The sequence below is a fragment of the Anabas testudineus genome, chromosome 4 (assembly GCF_900324465.2).
Source record: "Anabas testudineus chromosome 4, fAnaTes1.2, whole genome shotgun sequence".
Classification (NCBI taxonomy): Eukaryota; Metazoa; Chordata; class Actinopteri; order Anabantiformes; family Anabantidae; genus Anabas; species Anabas testudineus.
The window spans coordinates 17,168,822-17,190,236 of NC_046613.1; the positions used below are offsets into that span (position 1 = coordinate 17,168,822).

Here is a 21,415-nt window from a genome sequence, read left to right on the forward strand (position 1 = left end):
CACTTTCTGACATTCTCTTGCCTTTAGTAAGCAGCAGGCACAGAACAAGGCAACATACTGCAGAAGGTTAGTTGAAAACCACCTTGCCAGTATTCTGCACATTGATCTGATGGTTTCTTCCAATATTATAATAATATAATAAATTCACTGCAAGTAACAACCAAAAGCTGGCTCTTAAATTCTTTGTGGCTCTTTGTTCTTACCCATAAGCTCCATTACTAATGAGTTTGATAGTCTCAAAATCACTCTCGAGAGGTTTTCTTCGAGTTGGAGTCAGCGTCTGTGGGGCCTTAGGCTGTAAGAAGGCAGAGGAAACATGATGCTAATAGCTAATATATGGGCAAATTACAAATAAAAGACAGTAGAAATATTAACTTTAATAGAAACAAAAGGATTATTTGAGAAGAATTAAAGCCTAGGCCAACTTAGTTATGGTATTCATTTACACTACAATGGGTCATTGTGTCTTTGGAAACATTTTTAAGCAGTACAATAAAAAGAAAAATGTAATTACCTCAACATTAGCATCTGGTTCCACTGACACAGAAGGACAGGCATCATACTGTTCAAGCTGTACCATATCTAGAAATCAGAGAGAGGTGGTTTTAATTAAATTACAACAAAGGGTAAATCAAAGCCTTTGTCCTTCATTTTTCTTTTTTTATATATTATATCATATATCATATGTGCATGGTTAGAAACTTTACTCTGTGAAACTGATGTGCCATGTGAGTGTGTTGTAAAAGTTATCTAGGTGCACAGAAACTGGTTAAAGCACTTTTTGAACTGACGAAACCTGAATTTCAGGCTCTCTTAACTTTCTCCAGTCTGGACTGCTGCAGCAGTATTGTGTTTTGTTTTTGTTCGATTGTTTGTTCAAATCGTTTTTCCTGGATTCATGTTAAATCCCATTCCAATCCCAACAAAGTGGCATCAAAACACAAATGGACACCAATAATAATAAAAGTATGTTACAAGTTAGTTAAGAAGAAATTATCTGAGCAATGCTACCATTCTATTGTAGCTACTGTCAACTATACTATAATTTTCTCCATGCATTGGCAATACTATCAAACCTTAATCCATCCACCAGTGTGGATGACGACCTATAACAATGTTGACATATAGGGTCATATAGTTGCTTGATAACCAGTGTGAAGTTAACTTAATCTAACCATGAGTTTGGATTATGGGACTATCCAAAGGAAACTCAGGCAGGACACCTTGCAACTAACTCCAAAGTTTAAAGGCCCTCAGCTTCAGTCCTCATAGCTGTGAGGTGACAGCGCTAATCATGAATTCCTTTACCTTCCAATGGGTCCCTTGTCAGACCCAGCTGGCTGATGATGTATCGTGGGATGTCCGTCTTGATTCCCTGGCCGACTTTAGCATGTCCCTCAGCTGCCTCCAGTAAGTGATAAAACTCTTCTGGATCAAACTCCTGTCAACAGCAACCCAGCCTTATTAATGTGGCAATATGCTACCAGATTGAACTCAAAGCAGAAAACAGCAAAAATCTTTAATCTGTATCAGTGGCACAACTCAAGGGCAAGGACAGTCTATGAGATGTTCTTCTCATCCAAGAGGCTTCTTCAATTCACTGTTAACTGACTAGTATTAGTAATCTTTTCAGCTGGAGGATGTATAATAATTGTATAATAGTCCTATTTGAACCTGTACATAGACTTGGTGGACTATTCACATCCAAAGAAAAAATAGATTAAAGTTCTATGTAGCCAGAATGACTTTACACTTTCTTTTCATCACACCAATACAGAACAATGGACATAAACAGAGTTTACTTGTGACAGTGACAACTATTTAACTGGGAACCTTTGTCTACTGACAGTAGAAAGAGACACATCCATTTTCAAAGTAACAACAAAGGTCAGAATCTCATTTAAGATCACCTTTAACGTGAGCTGCCTTTTGTCCATTTTAATTAAAGTAATCTCATGTTTGATTAGGAAGAGATTTTCTCTTCCTCTGCTTACCAGACACTCAAGGAGGCGAGCGGGTCGAGAGATTACGATAAGGATCTTCCTCACCAGCTGGATAATGACAGTTACCTCCTCACTTTCAGAGCGCTCATAGGCCTGGAAAACAATTTTGTAAAATTTACAAAGATTTTACCTGATGTTTACAAAATGCTTTCCAATACACATTAGTAAGACAGGTAGGTTTATTGTTATGAGGCTAAGAATTCAAAATTAAAATATGGTTGTGAAAAAAAAACATAAAACAGCTTTGTCATCAGCTTAGTTGTGCCAGTGGAAAAATAACACATCAAAAGCAGGGGCACGCTTTACCACCCCTAGTGTCACTTCCTCCAACACTGCAAAAGATTCTAGCAGTAGCATTGCTTTGTACTGCAACAGGAAATAGTTATATAAAACCCAGTCTGTGCAAAGCAAATAGGTATAGCATTCAGACAAAATAAAACAGACACTGGTTGACAGTACTGCGTCAGAGAAGACATCACTTTGAACTATCAGGAAATATTAGATTAATCATTGTGTGCGCGGGGTGAAGTCTAATGACTCATCCATGGCCTTTCTTCTAGACAGCTGGAGCGACAGCCTGAACTATTGCAACAATGGTTGCATGGTATACGAGGCATTTATGTCCCAGTCATTTGCTTGTACAACCTGGAACATGACAAGACCACAACAAAATCCACCTACCAGGACACCTGTTCCTACTGTATATCTTTTTCCAAAGACTAACATTGTCATTGTCTCATGCAAGTTTATATGGGTTATCCTCTCACCCTTTGATCACATGAGACCAAAAATCCCATGTGAAAGTCACAATAAGGCTATGTGAGAGATAGACAGCCTTTTTAGCACAAAGTCACAAAGCTGATTCCTCAAACAGTCTTGTCTCCTACTGAACATTTACAAACACAGAATTCTCACATGCTCATTCAGTGTTAAGTCAGTTTGGATATGAGCATCAAGTTTAAGTGGTAAACCATCTGGTAAGCACTCTGCAAAGATTTATTTCTATACTCAAATTCCCAGAGATCATCTAATGGTGTGGGTTGTTCTTTAATTTCTCTTTGTCCTGATGGTTCTTCAGGTGATTCTCTTTAAGGCTAACTCTTCATGGTTTCTCCTCATCATTTCAAACTTTCTGATGAGGTCATACCGTCAAGCTTTTACCGCCAGAGATGCACTTGAGGTGACAGGTATAGAGACAATAACTGGTGACTGATCAATAATAAACCTTACATGCTCATAAAGCTGTTTCTCACGAGGCAAGTTCAAAAATAAAAAATTTATTTAAATTGATATAGACATCAAATTACAAACTCAGCCACAAAAAACAAAATCACAAAAAAGTCTGAAAATGTCATTCTGTCCTTGAAACACTTTAACAAAGTGGCCTTGGCACAGTATGGGAACAGACTTATCAGTTCAGCTGGAGGTACAGAAAGTTACCCATGCCTTCTGTCTGACAGCATGCCGAGGAACAGGGGAAAGAGGTTGCTATAGAAACTAACATTTTATCGCAACACAAATAAGACCTGTGACAAAAGTGCCTCTCACCATCAGTGACAAACTCTGCTACTGATCTACAGCGTGTGCCTTTGGCATCAGACGGGTATTGAGTGATGCGCCTGAATGCACATTTTACTGTGGTTTGATCAATGTTCTTTCATAACGTTATCACATCTGAGCGTCCAGTGACAGAGTTCACATTTTGGAGATTGTCAGCTGATGGTTAAAGCTTTATTACAGAATTCAGTTAATTTTCGTCTTTATTTTACAAATATAAAGATTGTTTTGACCCACAGCATTTCTGTGTTAGAGCTACAAGATACAAATCAGTTGGCTGTTTCCCCACCTCATGAAGCAGCTTCTCCAGCTTCTCCTGGAGCTCAGCGAAGTAGCGGGAAGTAACCAGGCCTTTCTGGGACTTGTCCAGACAGTCTCTGACCAGCTCGACCAACTGGTGCTGGATGAAACCCAGCACCCCATCGGCCAGCGGGAGGGAGCTGTCTGGAGAGTAATGGGTGACAATTTCCAACAAGCGCTCCTCCATCTGGGCTGTGGCCTGCAAGGAGTACAAGCATACAAACAAACAGTTAAGACATTTAAAGCACTGGTAATTATGATTTTTACCACACAGCACCAAATGTCCATAAAATTACTGTGGGTGGATTCATATGGTAGTTCATTACCAATGATTCAATTGCTTTGCCACCTGCTGAGATTTGTGCTTAGTGTCTACATCATACTTGATTTTGGAATAAAAAAGTTTTATTAAAGTGGAACAACACTTAGGATTTCAATGCAAAAAAGAATTTACACATATCTTACCTTTGGAAAGCGCTCTCTGTAAACATGGTTCATCATGACTATCTCATTATCGAACGACACACTTGAACGCCCAGGGCTGCAACAGAAACAAAACAACACATTTGTATGTTAGCACATTAACAATGCATTTTGACATTTATCAGTATTTGATTCAATGATTATCTGTTTCGATTCAGTTCAGCCTAACAAACTCTGAGCTCATAGTTTGGGTTTTAATTGAACGAGGTTTGTTGCGGTCAATATTTATACTGATACTTCCAACCTGCCAGAAGCAACATAGCGAGCCAACATTCGATTTCAGTAGCTCTTAAGCTGCTAAAGCTGCCATCAGGGTGGATTTCACTGTCAGGTGTTGTGTCTCTTTTAGATGCTTCTGTACCGACAAGCAAAGGTTTCTTCTGGCCAAACTGTATGAATCACCACCATCACTCAATTAGTCATTTCAGTCGATGAGAGGTATTTCTACAGAAAAATCCTGCGTGATCAGGCTGAACAGATGGAGGGTAAACCTATCACAAGCAAACATGCTCCCTGAGCCATTTTTTGTCTTGAAAGATGTTTCTGTTAGTCTGGATGGCTGCTGCCCAACACACACTCTGCTGCAGCTCACCGAAACCCCATACCCACCCTAAACTACCCCCACCCTTGACTACAGTTCAGCAGCTAGATCCCTGAGGCGCTCTGTGAGCTAGCACGCCCACACACAGCACACCATGGTGCCAGAACACAGAGCACACAGACATTACACAAACAGTGCAAAGCAGAGCCAGACAAAAGTTGTCAGAACAGGACACCTCTGCAGTGAGATCTCCACCTGCCTGGCAGCTATCGGGCATGTGTAATCAATCAGGCACTGGAGACAACAAAAGCTGTGTTTACTAGTGAATTTGTCTTGGTCATCCAGAGGCATGACATTCTGACGGTCCACAGTATGACACTAAGGTCCTCATGACCTAATGACACGTGTGAGTGCCATTATGAAATCTAAAATTGTTAATGTCTTAGGAAGGATTACAGCATCTAGCCTACACAGGTTGATTAATTTAACTACTTGTTTTGTCAAACACAATTTCGATGGGAATGTACAGGTGGTGAACACTTTCCCATCTCAGGGTGCATCAATGCTGTAAGAGTAGTCACCTCAGTGGGAGTAAACTTCAGTGTCTTGTTTGATTTCCAGCTATAGCTGGGTAAATTTCATTTTATAAAAAATATTAATGAATGTCTGTACAGATTTCATATGAGCTGACATTGTAATAGACGATTATGTTGTCAGTTTTCAATTCAGTAAGTTGCAGCACCTAATAACATTTGAATCAAAACACCTTCATCCTTGACACAGTGAACAGTAATTAACTTGCCAACAAGACTCATTTGGATGCAGTCTGAATTAGAATTATCTACCTGAGACTCCGAGACCGTGGTCGTATGATCGTCGAGGGCCTTCCATCCTCGTCGGTGATGCTGTCTGTGCTGCGGAAGTGTTTGAATAGGAAGTGCAACTCATCTTGTGTTGGCTGGTAAGGAAGCTGGTGAAGACGCTCCTGGGAGGACGAGGAGGACTGCAGAAACAAGCATGTTGAGATAATTCATTTTCTTCCAATTAACCAGATTCAAATGTTTCTATTTTCCTATTTACAATATTTAATGCTAATTTACCTAGGACACAGGCACAAGGAATCTTTAAATAATTGTTTTTATAATTACACTGAATTCTAACTGTTAAAAGAATCATATACATATACATATATATATATATATAACATCATGGGACATCATATGTGGGACACCAGGGTTCTGGAAGGGGTCCTTAGGCAAGACCTCCTTACGCCTTTGCCTAAGTCACTTTGGATAAAATCACTTTGGAGTCATTATTGAGACAAGTTAAGCTAAAGACAGATTTAAAAGGTGGTGTATTTAGCATTTTGTGTGACAGATCCAGTACACAGTGATATGTCCTTTTGTGAAGAGCTACTTGTCATTCTTGCCTTTTCAGTGGCATTGCTCTGTTTAAGTGATCACAAACATGCATTCAGACAAGTTTGCAATCCTGCATTTGAAACACCGTGGTTAGAAAGGGTAGTAGAAATTAAGACTGTGCAAATACTACCGTGAGTTTACTTCCTATCTGAGAATGAAGCTTAAGCAATGTTCTCAATTGTTAACAAAAGTAACTGAATGGAGGAACCTTGAGACTAAATTGTTTATACTAAATTCATAGTTACTTCACGATGGCAGCAGTTCAGTGGGCCCAGTGGCAGAATGTACTGAAATAACAGATTTTCGATGTGTGTTGAAGTGCTAAATAAAGTATTTTCAAAGGGAACAGGATGTGATGTATGTTTCTGGCAATCTGTTCAATTTTGCAACCCATGTGTTCTGAATAGAAGAGGGACACAGGGACGACATCTGTGAAGTCTCTTTCTAATGGCTCAGTATGAATAGGGCTGTAAGGGCCGCTAAAGAGCCCTATTGTCCCCATTGACCTCCAGACCTGTGCCCGGGTCTACCCAATAAACTTCCCTACAATAGCTCCACATGGCAGACTGTCGCCGCTCACCACACTGCTGTTCATTTGAATGCTAGGTCACCACACTAGACAAGACATTTTACATATGATATTTTGCAGATGTCCTTTTATAAGATTCTGACAACGATCTAAGATATTTACATCATGTTCATGCTCTTATAGATAGCCTCTGAGAAAATGTGCAGATCAAACTGTAAATCAGCTTTTCAAACACCAAACAAAACAAAAATCACATTTAGGGCAGGTTAGCATAAATACAACATTTAATGTTAAAAAATAAAAAGCCTGAATACATTGTTAATGTGACAAATATGTAACGCTGTGTATTGTGCTGAAAAAGGCTGTCATAAAATAACATCACTGTAAGTATTTAATCTAATAAGCAATACAGCGACACACACTTTGTCGTGTCCTCATTAATATGCATACACACAGACTGTGTGTATTACTTCTAACACTGTGTCCCACAGACTGTGAAAATGACTCATTCAAGCAGATGATGGAGGAAAACAATTAGTGGTTTGTCATCTCGGTCTTGGCGTTCATCATGTCCCCTACTTCAGAAATTAATGTGCTGTTTGGGCTGACTGAGGTGTTAGAATTGCCTGGCCACCGAGCACTGACCCAGGAAGATGGGGCACTGGTCTAGGGTGACTTACCGAGACAGTGGAGCTCGGAGGATTGGTTCCATAGCCAGATGAGGGGAGGGACGCTAGGGACCATCTTCGGCCCTCAGCTCTGAGAGAAACGGACATGCATGTTACATAAGCCTCAGCAGGATAAGCATTAGTTGGCATCTCACATGCGAAACTCCTTACATAACAGACGATGGAGAAGCCCTTCGAATACAAAAGCATGAAATTAAAGGTTTTTTTTTCACCCAAATCATATACATCACTGTGTTCTTTAGCATTTCGTTTCGTGCAGCACTTTAGAAAATTGACCAAAACCTTCATACAACAATATGCCTTATGATGTGAGAAGATGATTTGTGGAAAAAATAATAGAAAAACCAATATGAAAAGCCAAAAGCAACAGTGAAAAAATGTCAAAAGAAGCTACCTGTCTGCGCGAGCCAAGTGACTGAGATCACGACAGCAACAGAGAGAAAGAGAAAAGCAAAGAAAGGTTTTCAGTGAGTTTTGGGAATCTTGTGCAAGTGATCCTGTGACCTCTGGCATTCAGCTGAGGGATTAGTACTGACAATGTTGCCTTCCTTGCCAGTTTTCATTTGTCCATATACAAGGAGCAGCTAGCAAGCTAAATTAATTTGAGGACACAGTTTACATAACACAAACAAATCTTCACTTCAAAGCATGAGCCAGAAAAAAGGTCTTGTTACTGTAGTGTCTGGTGAAACAGCAAAAGAATCTAGGTCACACTGAAACCGAATAGGAAATAAAGCAGAGAAAACTAGTTATTAAACAAAGAATTCCCTCACACATTGAATGAAACAACTGCAAGAGTGCAAAAATTAATTCAAAATTAAATGTATTTGCATGCAGTCTGAATCAGCAAGCAGCATTCAGTGATGTTAAATAGACCAGGCGAAACCCAAAGCCCAGATAACTGAATTAAGAAGGAATTTATCAGTAATGGTCTGCTGTGACTATTTCTATGAGTTTTGTTAGCTAACTGTGAATTTCAACTAAACAGTCTCACTAAACAGTGTTATTATTCATTCATTGTCAAGATATTATAATGCCTACTGAATAGTTTGTGCAAATCACAGTTAAAAGGCCACACTCTTTTTTGTTACCATTAAATTGAAGGATGAAGCACCTGAACTAAATATTTGTGATTTTTCAAACTGGATGTCTTCAAGGTGCCGCTGAACTTGTACGCTTCACATGCCTGGAGCCAGACAAGCGTGTTTCCATGGGAACCAGGTTGAATGATGTATAAGTGGGCTTCGGGGTTACCCTCTATCTAACTGCTCTCATCCTGCTGAGGAGGAGTCGGCTGCAAGAGGACCCGGCGGGGAGGGGAGTGTGAACGCTCCAGGCTGAGTCAGCCACAGTCACCTTGCTGCTGCTTCTCTTAAGCTCCCAGACTTTATGCCTCTGTTCCAGCACACAGCCTACACCTCACAGGAAATCCTCACTGATTATATTTATTTATTTATCGATTTAAATAGATTTTTTTGGTTAATTTAGTTCAAATTGTCCAACTTCAGACGTCTTGACACTCAGAAATTGAATAACTATAGCTTGTGTGACTGTAATTAATCATCATGTAGAGCCAAGATTTTTCTGGGAAGCTCAACAGGAATTGAAAAACGAAATCCAAAAATTCTGTAAAGTGCCCTGAGCATTCATTCTGGCAGTGCCAGACAAGAAGATTATAAAATAGCAGCCTGTTTTTCTACTTCATGATATCCACACAGTGTCTGTGTACTTCAATGTGAAGAGCAATTTTGATGTGTGGTTGATTGAAAACCATTTTAGAACTATTTTGATAATGTACAAAACAGAAACAGAAAGTATTTAATTAAAATTCCTTCATGCAGCAATTTCTAAGGTAATTAGTAGCGTCACAATTATGTCATTATCTATTTATTGTCTGTTATATGGACAAGACCTTAATTGTAATAGGAAAGTACCATTAATATGATTTACAAAATAAATACAACACTTTATGGGGAAAAAGGTTTCAAGAGACCAGTGCAGACATACCTTCGGGCAAATGGAAAGTTGAGGCAGGCGTTGGTCGACACATTTCGGGGGCTGTCTAGAGGGCTGCTCGCGGCTGAAAGAGGACAAAGATTTACTAGTGACTACTATTACTATTCAGAACTGTAACAATAAACATATGAAAACAGAAAAAAGATGGAAATTTGCTCTCATCATCTGAAGGTCTGGATTCACTGGAGACTCTCGGTGCAGGTTACATGCAAGTGGCTGAGTAGCCAATTAGAGCCTGATTGTACTCCGTGATTAGATTATCCTCAGCGTGATTGAGTTCAAAAGAGAACACATCCACATACTGTTGGATGAGGAGCTCTTGAGCAAAACTCTTTTCATAGAGTGCAACTGCTTCAAGGTATAAGAAGGCTGTAAACTGTGTGAGCTGCTGCCCATAGAAATATCCTCCTGTTCAGTTACCTTAACTCTTCCTACGCTCATTTTCCTTTAGTAACATGAAACAATGCAGATGAGTTATCCTGTAGAAGCTAAACCAGAGATGAGTGCTGATGGAAAATGTGTTATACGTATTGACTTCCGTATTTGAGTATGAAAAAATAAAGCAATAATTGCATAAAATGTTCTGTTCAGTTTTCACTTTGACCACAAAAAACAGAAAAATCTACAAACCAGAAAAGCTAGAATAGGTATTATTTGATAATTTTGTTTTTAAATTACTTAAACAATTTATTATTACTATAGCAACCAATTCATTTTCTATATTTTACCTTTTTCGTGTGATATGTAATGATAATCACTTTCTAGTATCTTGTATCTAAGGATCTTTTGGGTACTGAAAGCTGTTTGGTGGAAGTAGATAAAAAAAGAAAATTTCTCCTGCTGTATGAATTCATTCTTTCAACAGTTACAATAAATATTTGTTTGCAGTACATCCGCCTCTGTAGCAATGTGAGAAGTTTTTGAATAAGTTGACAAAATCTTGGGTCGTGACACTTTTTTCCCCCCTTCTGTCTCGGTTTCACTCTGCCTCCACTAAGCACTACACTGAAGTTACATTTTTTTAACAATCACAGTAATATTTATATATCAGTGACTGTCTTTGAGAAAACAACTCAGCAGAGATTTTACTCAATAGCTAATGTTTGAATATTCTGCTTTGACAACCAAACACTGGTCATGGTACAGCCTTCAGTACAAGTAAGTGGAACAAGCTTAATCTTGTATTAGTGAGCGTGTGGGAAGGTAAGGTGCCCGACGTCTTACAAACACTGACGTGAAAGGAGCTGATACTTGAGCAGCGTAATACATGGTGTGCTCATATGCAACTGTAGTATATTACAGAAACACTGACATGTCAAATTCTACATTTAGGCAACTGTGGAACTGTGATTTCGGTTCTAGTGTTTTTTATGTTTTCACATGTTCTGTTGAGTGAGATAATTTTAATTTGGTCATCGAGACACCGAAACATGTTAGTATCACCGTGAAATACTGATAACAACCTGTACATTGAACAATACAAATGCAATAAGTTCATCAAAAGAGGCTGGCATAAAACTGGTCTGACCACCATCCACATGCTGCCACCAGCATCTCTGACAGGATCTGACAGCTCATTCAGTGCAACAAGGGCGTGGACGTGTGTCTACAGGTAACAAAACGGCAACAATATTCTCTTTCTTCTCAGTGCTGAACAGACAAAAGCAACAAAGCATTCTAGTCGCTATGTGCAATTGGATCACTGCACCACAGCATGTACTGCTGAGCCTACGCCAAGCGTGCTAACGCAGCAGTGCTCCTGTTGGAACATGTTAGGGTTAAAAGTAATAAAACATTAAAATGGTTCTTACCAGTGTGGAGGGAGAGCGGCGACAACGGCCGGGACAGAGTGGGTGACGGCGTCCCAACACCAAGGCTCTTTCTGTTGCTACTACGACAGCTGGAGCACAAACATGGAAGAAGAAAACAATAATCAACAGGCTGCAAACCTCAATGTACATCTTTCATGAACACCTCCTGTCAATTTGTATGAAAATGCTGTAACACTACAGTGCATTTTTAGCAATAAAAAGTTTTTACTGTGTGTAAATACACTACCTGTCCAAAACAAAAGTCAGACACTTTAATATTTAATTGGACTGTCTATCGCTTTGATTATGGCATGCATTCTCCGAGGTATCTTTTCGATTAGCTTCTGCAATGTCACGTTTATTTCGCTCAGAGTTGCATTCATTTTTTACCAAGATCATGTATTGATGATGGGAGAGTCAGACCGCCTAACTCTTCTCAAACACATCCCAAAGATTCTCAAGGTGGACTCTGTGGCAGCTAATCCATGTGTGAAAATGATGTGTCATGCTCTCTGAACCACTCTTTCACAATTTTAGCCCGATAAATCCAGACATTGTCATCTTGGAATATGCCCGTGTCATCAGGGAAGAAACAATCCCTTGATGGAATAACCTGATCATTCAGTATATAGTCAGCTGACCTCATTTTTTGGGCACATGACAATGCTGAACCTAGATCATAGCACTTCCCACACAGGTTTGTATGCTAGGCAAGGTTTCATTGCTTGATTCATGCCAATAATTTGACACTTCTGAAACAGATTAACATCTTTTCCTCAACTACAGGGTGTGTCTTTTCACATGGTTGTTTAAGAAATGAAAAGCTACTCACTGTATCAGTTTGGGTTAAATAACTTGTTGCCAGCTGAAAAATATTCATCTATGCAGTTATTATCCTGTGGGAGGCTCTTACCTATTTGCTTAGTTAAATCCAGGTGGTGACTTGTTTTTTTGGGCGGGCAGTGTATAATGTTGCAGTATTTTCCTGTGTATCATAAACTGTTTCTATCCTGCTTTCTTTGACGTACAAAATATTCCTGCCACCTTCTGTTACTAAGGTTGAAGAATTTATGAGGTAGTGCGGTGATTTGAAATATTATATGTAGGGCACACAATTTGACACAGATTTATCTTTTCTGTATTTCTGGTCATCTACTTTTTAGAATTTCAAAAATAAAACCAGCCTCCCATTCGTCACCTGGTTAAACTAATCTAGGCTGGTGTATTCATATTTTTCTGTCTCGCTGTTTGGTCAGATGAGTTGAAACATTTGCCACATTCATCAATCTATGTGTTTTTTATATGAAAGGTTCAGATGAACAATAAATTAATTTAGGAAAAAACAAGCTGGTGTATCTCTTTAAGCAGAGTGTAATCACTTTGGCCTTGGGCTTATCCACCTATAATTACAGGTTTGACTCATGCAGTGCTTTAGGTTGTGTTTGTGTGTCATGTGTTTGTCTACAGAGTTGCAGCTTTAGGACACAAAAGACTTATGACATTGGGCAGATTAAGAAGACACTTGACCTTTGAGGTATTAGACTCTCATCCATTAAGCTCAGGCTGTTGTAGTCCACTGAATAACACCAAAACACATCTGTGTTTGTGTGCAAACCGGAAGTAGGCTGGGTATAAACTAGAGACTGGAGAAAAACTTCTATACAAAGTGAAAAGCTAATAAAGAGAAATGAAGATGGGTTTCAATTCATTTCCATTTAGTTTTACATTTAAAAATTTTAACTATTTTAACTTGGGATGTTTTTTGTTTGTTTTTTGTTTTTTTAACTCTAAGGGCAATCCAGTTCACATGCTGGTTTAAATAATAATAATATTGAGCACAACTGTAGCAATACCCCACTAGTTCAATGGCATGCTATGATTGACATAATTACTTTGCAGAGCCCATGGTGACATGTTCACATGTCTGGTTTTGTGACTAACAAAACCATCTCTCCACAAACCCAGTGTTATTTCACTTACTTGCAACAAAAAGAAACAGAAACATTGCCACTGTGCAACATTTTGAATGTGTTAAATGTTCAAAAATGGCTGAAATTCTTCAAGCACTATCAATATATTTTATGTCAGTGGATAAATTAACTTACTGCTGTTAAGTCAGCTCTGAATTTGTGATGCTGAAAAGGTTTCTGGCCAATAGCCAGGTTTCAGGCTTCATATCAGCCTCCCCCTCTTGTACAGCTTGTCTTTTTCAGTCAGATACATAGCTTTAAAAAAAAGAATGATGTTTTTAAGAAGATCAATATCTCAAACTCATTTGCACACTTGCAGTTTCTGTAAAACATCAACACGTTATGGTGTAGTACAGATGCAGCTTATGACACTTAGCTACAAAATAAAATGATATTTCTTTGCCACTGAGATTAAACTCAACCCATAAGATTATTTTCACCTTCAGATGTTTATGCAACTACGACTCTAATCTGCAGGCAAATTTATGACACACCAGCACGGCCACGTAAGAAAAAGAGGGAACACTGATGAGAGCCAAAACACCAAGAGGAAACCTCCTGTCAACACACTCAAGGCTGAAGGGAGTGTAAGCAGCAACAGCAGGCCCAGCTTGAGCCACAGATGTCCATGATTCTGTCTGTGTGTGTGTGTTTGTGTGTGCAAAGGGTGGAGGAAGGCCTCAGTTACCCTGTTCATGTAAAGTAGGGGGCATGCTTTGACCAACAACATTCAAATTAGCAGATTTTACCATGACACGAGCATCAAGAGTTCACTAAAATGACTGAGCAACACATCCATCAACTCTTTTAGTAACTATTTGTTTCCTGTATTATGTTAAAATAACTATATCTGACTTTTAAACTGATATGTGATGGTGCCACTTTTGGTTTCAGGATGTCATAATGGTAATGTCGTGGGAGTTAATTAATATCAGCAGGTAGACTGATATTAAAACAGTGGTAGCTGCAGACATTTCAAGATACTTCAATGTGAGGGTTTGCTGCTTTTCTTTGTTTCCTATGATTGTAAGTTAAATATATTTGGGTTCTGAGCTGTTACAAAGGGGATTTTTTACTTAATTCTGACATTTTAAAGACCATTACTCAAAAAGACAGTTCACAAATCAAATGATAACAGAAATAGACAGATCCGTTACCATCATTAGACTACAACAGCCACCCATACATACAAAAACAGGACATTTTAAATATAAATTAAAGAGTGTGCACATTTATCCACCTTCTTCTGGAGTGAGGTCCATCCACAAAGTTTTATGTCAAATGCAAACAACACTTTTATCATCATCCAAAGGGACCTAGCATCTAATGTCAACAAAGGACAGTTCATGTTGTGTTCAATTTATGATGCATTTCTTTGGAGATTTCTCATTTTGGAGCAAATACTGTGAGTTAACTACTCTCTGTTTTGTTATTCTCTGGTCCAAATCTATATATAAAAACACAAACTCCTGCGGTGACACAGGATTAACAGAGATAAAGCCTGTGAGGAGCAGAGAGCAGCTAGCCAAATGTTGTCTTAGCATAACGACCATATGAAAGCGTTAACATGAAATAAGACGTGCGTGGGCCCGGATGGAGACTGTAAAGTGGTTTATGGCAGCATTTTAACACATTAAACGCAGAGATGAAGTGTCTTAACCTGAATATGTCAACTCTTCGTAACTACCTTTTTGAGCGCTTCAGCAACGCTCCCGGAACGAAATGGGACTTGTTCTGACTCGGCACCGCAGACCAGTGGCTTGGATCCGACATGCTGGAGGGTTTTTGAGCATAATCCCGTTTCGAAGTTAATGTGAATTTTCACAAAACTGAAGCTGGGCTCGATGTGAAACGCGCTCTCCTTCCTCCATCTCCCCCTCCCGCTGCTGCCGGTGCTGCTCTCCCCACCATCGCGCCTCCTTCCCGGCGGTTCCCTTTTGTATTCTCGCGTGTGTCTGTCTGCTCCAGAGCAGCCGTTAAATCCTCCGGTCCTGTCCCCGAGCCGTCACCTCCATGGCGGGTTGTCTGGTGTAGAAAGGCGCCCACACAGCAGCAGCAGCAGCAGCCGCAGCAGCAGAAACACTTTAGTTTGGCGCTGCTGGCTGCGTGTGAGGAAGCTGGAGACTGATGCTGCGTTCAAGTGCCGCTCGTCACTGCTGCGAACACACTCAAGGGAGAGGCAGGGGCTCACTACTCTGTCCTCAAACGCCCCTCACGCCCACATGTGCACACTGAAAACGTGAACACTCGCCTTTTGAAATCACTGTTTCACTTCTGTAATCAGACTAAAAGGGCAACTTCAACGCTTTTCCACTTGCCCCGTCTGATGATGATGATGTCATCTGGAGGAGTTCTTCAGCTCAGATGATGTCATCTGGCGGCTCATACTACAGAGGTTGTAGTCTTGGTTGACCTGCTGTTTCATAACTCCTCCAGGTGACGTCATATGAACTTCAGAAGTTGTTATACAGTGTTTTCTTTTTATGTTTTTGGCCTCTCGGCACACACAGAGATTCAAAAACATATTATTAATAATATTCCTGATCATCATCAAATACTAACCAAACTAATTAAGTAGAATAAGAATAGAATATTATTGAAAACTTGTTGTATTTAGGGTCTCTCGTTCACCCAAATCCCTCCTTGTCAACAATTTAGATTGGCATCATGTCTTTGTCTAAATGCCATCCAGTATTTATTTCTATTATCATAGGAGGTGCCTTCTACATTAAAAGCGTTTGCTTGCTGTTGTTGGTACCATGTTTTTTTTTTTTTTTCACACTATATAGGTTTTCAACACAATTTGCAAGTCACAGATGTCTGTATTTCAGTGTTCATATGAACGCTTGATGATTTTAAGACAGACTTGAAAAACATGTCATCTGTGTTATTAAAGGCTTCAACTGTCCGCTATTATGTTAGGGCTTCAGCTAATGGCTATGTTGATAATTAATTAGCCAGTCTTGATTAAATAATTGATCATTTTGTTTATAAAATGTCAAACAAATTGAGAAAATGTGTCCTCTTCAAGTGTCTAGTTTTGTCTAACTGACAGTTATGAGGACAAAAACATCAATGAATAGTCTAACACCCAGAGATAATTAGTTTATTGTCATTGAAAAATGACAAAACCAAGAGCTACTTGTACTAACACCTACAAGACAGGGCATTATTTAATTTGTAGTCATATAAAATAATTAGCAAAGTAGCAAATCTGGTAAAGCTGGAACTGGATAATTTAAATTGAAAATATTTGTAAAATACAATGGTATAATAGGATATGTTTGATTTTGTGATATTTGGTTGTACTGTAAGTCTACAGACTCTCAGTGTATTAAGGTTCAACAGGGTAACAGGTAGGTACGTAGCTCAAGTTATTTACTGTATGACTAACAGAAGAATTTGCTTTAAAGACAGTAACAACTTAGTTTTAGCCCTGATTGTCCTGCTACAGAGATCAGGCAAAAAGTTGAGGCTGCTAAGAGATTGTAGGAGTGAAACTAAGTTCCACACCACACTGACTCCTACGCTGGAGCAAAAGTGCTACAAAACTACTAAAAGTTGAACAGAGTCAGTGCTTTAAAGAAGCTTTTAGCATGTTTGCACAACTGTTTTTGTAATGCTTGTTTGCTAGTTTTCTTATTTATTACATCTAATTGGATAAAATTAAGGGCCTTGCCACTTGCCAGACCACAAATTGCATTGTAATTGCATCCTGTACATTTAGAAACCATTTGTAGCAACCTGTGTGGATTTTAATGTTTGAAATTTTGAGCTACTTCTCACTTTTTCAAGAGTTCACAGATTTAGCAGATTTTGTATGTGATTGCTGATTAGAGGAATCTTTAATGGATGTTCAGACCATACTGGCAATTTCCTACAGAACCTAAAGGCAGCATAAGTTGTTGTTGGGTTATACCATGAGGAGTCTGATAGAGGGGAGGATACCAGCCAAAACTTTAAGACAGTGGTACATTCCACTGCATATAGTACCTCTAGTGTTAACAGAGTATAGGCCTACATCTATTTATACCCACTGTGTATGCTTGTAATTCAAGTTCTTTTTATATAGGAACAAAAACACCATGCAGTGTATACACACCATAAGAGGACTGCTGAATCGTACAAGATGAAAAGATGTTTTTTAATTTGAACTGAGACTCTAATTATCCTCAATTCGGGGTTAAAATAGCAACGTATTATAATATGTGTTGTTTCACTATTATCAAGTTGTGGTTTGGAAACATCTGATACAATCCAATACATATAGCGTTATCTTAATCAGACCTTTCCTTTTATCAACACAATTTAAAAAGAAATTTCTCTTCTGTTTCTGCTGTTTCTCTTCTGGGTTAGTGTGTATTTTTTGCTTTCTTTCTGTGTTTGGTAACACAATGAAATTTCTCATAATGTAGCCATCTTTACAACAGCAGACTCTATTCCTGCTTTAACTAATCTTCACTTCTTCTCACTTAGTAATACTTGTTTAAAAATACAATTACAAATATGTTGCACACTCCTTTATACATGAGTCCAGCATCAGGTACCAGGCACACTGTCATAATAAAAAAAAAAGTCAAATCTCTGCATCGATGACATCAAGACAAAACTCAACATATTCAGTGATCAGGCTCAAATGATGTAGGAAAATAAATTGCCTGCATACAAATAAAGAATCTGATGCAAGACAATGAATATGTTTCTGAATGGTGAAACATCAGAGATGAGGAGCGATGCCAACAAAGCTGTGGCATCAGATTATGGCTGTGTGAAAACTGTGTCGTGTTTAGGGATTTTTCCTTCCCAACTGAGCAAATGGGGTTTGATACTGTACAGTGTACGGTCTGACAGCCTAGCACTGCTCACACATCCAGAAACATGCTGGATGCAGCCGCCTCTGTTTGCAGTGTCGCCTTCCTCCACAGCACCCAGAGCCGTTGCCAGGCAACCCACATATAGACAACTACTAAATGATAGGTCTTCACTGGTGAAACAGAAGTGCTAATATACAAAAAACAATTCTCTGACTTTGTGCAAATTTCCTTTGTTCCCAGAGTGTTCTGTTTATTTTTCACACAGGAAAATCATTCAGAAATAAAACCCTTAATTTAGGTGTTAATTTTACAAACCAGTTATTTTGTTGTTGTCTTTAGTGTGTTGATACACACTGTTACTACTGAAGTTCAAAATAGGTTGCAGGTATACATTTTCATTAATGATAAAGGCAAAATTAAATATCTGTAGTTAATATCTGTGACAATTGTAGTTTTTCAGAAATGCAAAAAATATCATAGTAGTTCACGTATTAGCGTCATCTGTTGGGATATTGAGTCGCAGATTAATGCATTTGGTGCTATAGTGAGTATCTGCAGAAGCAGAACCATGCATGTGGGATTGAATCAGGATTAACTACATTGCCCATGTCCATGGCAATGAAACGACTGCCATCCAGTGCAATACGCTGGAATAAAATGGAGCTGTACTGCACAGAGGAATAAGGTATATCAGGTTTCAGATACAGAGACGACACATGTTAGTTGGATCAGTTAATTGCTGGTGTTGTGGTGAAATCACTCATTAATAATTTACTTTTTTTCAAGGCAATTAAGATGTTTGGTCCATCAAAACATTTGGCGTGTGACCTGGCTGTCTTACCTCCAGGGATGAAGGGTTTGTAAGGGGCTGCAGGGGCTGCAGGGGCTGCATGGGCTCAGGAGAGTGGGGCTCTGGCAAGTGGGTGACAAACTGTAAGGCAAGACATGTTGGCATGGATTAGTGGGGTGACTCAGCACCTTGGCACGCCAACGTCTGTCATCAGTCAGCGGCAGCAGAGCTTTGATCGAGAGTTAGAGGCTGATATCTTGCCTCTTGGTAGTCTTTCTGCAGGTGGATGCTGCTGCCTCCCTGTTTGTTTGTTACCTTATCATGGGGTGGTTGGCTGCAGCTAATTGGCTATAATAAAAACTCTTGAGCTCTTTCACCACAGGAAGTCAGGAGCTGGGTGTCAACCTACCAGGCAGAAATTTTCGTCATCACACATTTAGTAAACATCTAATATTGGCTGCAACCTTTCACAGTATTAGGGAGTGTCTGACGTGCTGCATGATGTTATTAACAGATAAACTATGGCTTAAGGTGAAAATTAACAATATCCATGTTGTGTGATTAATCCAAAAGAACAACACATATCAGGTTCTTTTGCATTGAATCACAAAATCCTGCATAGGCAGATTTTAAAATAAATATCATCTCTGCATTTTCACACTTTTTGCATTAAAATATGCATGCTCAGCCATCCCAAGCTCTATATCTCACTGATGCTGACCCAGCACCGAAAGCCGTTTTCTATTGATTTCAATGCTCAGATATGTTTGCCTCCACAGTGATGCTATTGTCTCAGTGCTGCAGAGGCTTCTCGGTGCTAAACACAGCACTGGCTACCAAAGCACTAATGAATGTGTTGTCATAGTAATGCAGGGAGGACGGCAGGAAAAACAACTCCTTGCACAAAGACTCCTCGTTCTGTAGTGTCGGCTCATAATTACACAACACATAAGACTCATTACACTGAATTTCCTCTTGACACATTTTCTCCTTCAGACCCCTTAAGCAAAGCCATCAGTGGTGCTTGAGTGAGTAATCGTCCTTCATTTCCATTTTTGCATTTCCATTTTGTTGACATTTCCTGTCCACAGCTTAAGCTGAGTGGAAAAGCAATGATTTTATCTGATGTTCGGTTCAACTCTCGTTTGGTACAACAGCAACTGTAACTCTTCTACAGCAGGATGCCAGCAAGCCTGTCATCATCATAAATAATATCATTCAAAGTCAATTGATCGTTTTATTCTGAATTACTGACTTATTCCAAGATAGTTAAGTCATATTAAAGTCATATTCCTGTCCTTCAAGAGAAGATTTTTCTAATCTTCTGTGGTGCATCATCTTACACCACCTTTAATTCTACAAAGTTGCACACTCGTATAATAAGTCTGAATACAGCCAAACATGTTACACTATGTTTGCTGGTTCAAGAGTCAGTCCTGAACCCTAAATGCCATAGGTGTGTCTGGACTAATGCATCCATCAACAGCCAACAGTAAGAGCCTGAACCCCTCCCTGTCTGAAACCTCCTCTGTGTATCTGTGCAGGAGTGTCTAAAAATGAAAATGAAATGAAAACAGCGCATGCTCAGCTGAGATGATCCACGGTGGAGGCAGATGGATGGATCAGAGAATGGGGATGTGAGCAGGGAGCTCCTACGCCTTATGGATCAGCATCCAGTGGGTAGCAGGTACCCCCCCCCCCCCCCTCCCCACCCCCCACAAAAAAAGGCTTCATTCTGGAGGAAGAGTGGGCGGATATAAGACTGCAGCTGTGTCCTTTGGTGGAGACAGGAATCACAGGTTAGCAGCTATAAAGAAATAAAATATCTGCCCTCTTAAAGACTCCAAGATATCTCTCTGTCATGTTGCTGTGAGGGGGAGCATGTGATTCAAGCAGGGATTGTGGAGTTTAAAAAAGGATGAGATGGTAGAGTTGGAGAAATGCAAAACATCATGAGGACAGAAATCTCACTGGAACTAAGTGAAACATTTGATCTGATTAAAGTAAACATATCTGTAACAGTGCTGAGCAACTGAAAGAGGACTCATGTAAAACTTTAGACAAAATAAACTCCAGTCATTCAGTGGACTAAATCAGTTTATACATTAATAGGCAGGCAGGAAAAAAATACTGAGACGTCTTATGTTCATTAAGAAACAGTCTACTGATAAGACTTCTGCGCCTTCTCCAGTCCTGTCTTCAAAATACTAAATACAAGAGTAAAGAGACGCTGTTAATCTACATAATGAAGCCTCAAGGAAATAATAACAACCTGGGAAAACACCTGAGGGATTACTTATATTTCCACCTGGCTCGGATGCGTGTTTTGGTCTCTAAGCTTCAGTGCTACTAGACAGTAGTGGCAGATGCGTGTTGACACTGGAGTACAACAACACACACATACTGTAGATGTTATTATTCCACTCTTATCACAACTTCAAATGCCAGTTTGCAGTTTCACATCCGCACCAGAAGATGACAATATAAACAA

The 21,415-nt window shown here is 39.4% G+C and overlaps 1 protein-coding gene across 2 annotated transcripts in view; it reads right to left on the minus strand.

The window, feature by feature from the left end:
- The window catches only part of mast3b (microtubule associated serine/threonine kinase 3b), a 31,966-nt gene that overhangs the window by 10,227 nt on the left and 324 nt on the right, over positions 1 to 21,415 (minus strand). Inside the window, exons 1-11 of one of the 2 annotated variants that reach the window (XM_026345575.2) lie at positions 15,008 to 15,509; positions 11,351 to 11,439; positions 9,531 to 9,603; positions 7,515 to 7,593; positions 5,730 to 5,887; positions 4,326 to 4,401; positions 3,850 to 4,059; positions 1,995 to 2,096; positions 1,309 to 1,441; positions 515 to 582; positions 204 to 295 (exon numbers count right to left, since the gene is read on the minus strand). In XM_026345575.2, the coding sequence (XP_026201360.1) occupies positions 204 to 295; positions 515 to 582; positions 1,309 to 1,441; positions 1,995 to 2,096; positions 3,850 to 4,059; positions 4,326 to 4,401; positions 5,730 to 5,887; positions 7,515 to 7,593; positions 9,531 to 9,603; positions 11,351 to 11,439; positions 15,008 to 15,093 (1,166 nt within the window). In that variant the 5' untranslated portion in view covers positions 15,094 to 15,509. Of the gene's footprint in view, positions 1 to 203; positions 296 to 514; positions 583 to 1,308; positions 1,442 to 1,994; positions 2,097 to 3,849; positions 4,060 to 4,325; positions 4,402 to 5,729; positions 5,888 to 7,514; positions 7,594 to 9,530; positions 9,604 to 11,350; positions 11,440 to 15,007; positions 15,510 to 18,975; positions 19,066 to 21,415 lie in introns of those variants that run through there. The other variant, XM_026345574.1, reaches the window with a different exon arrangement.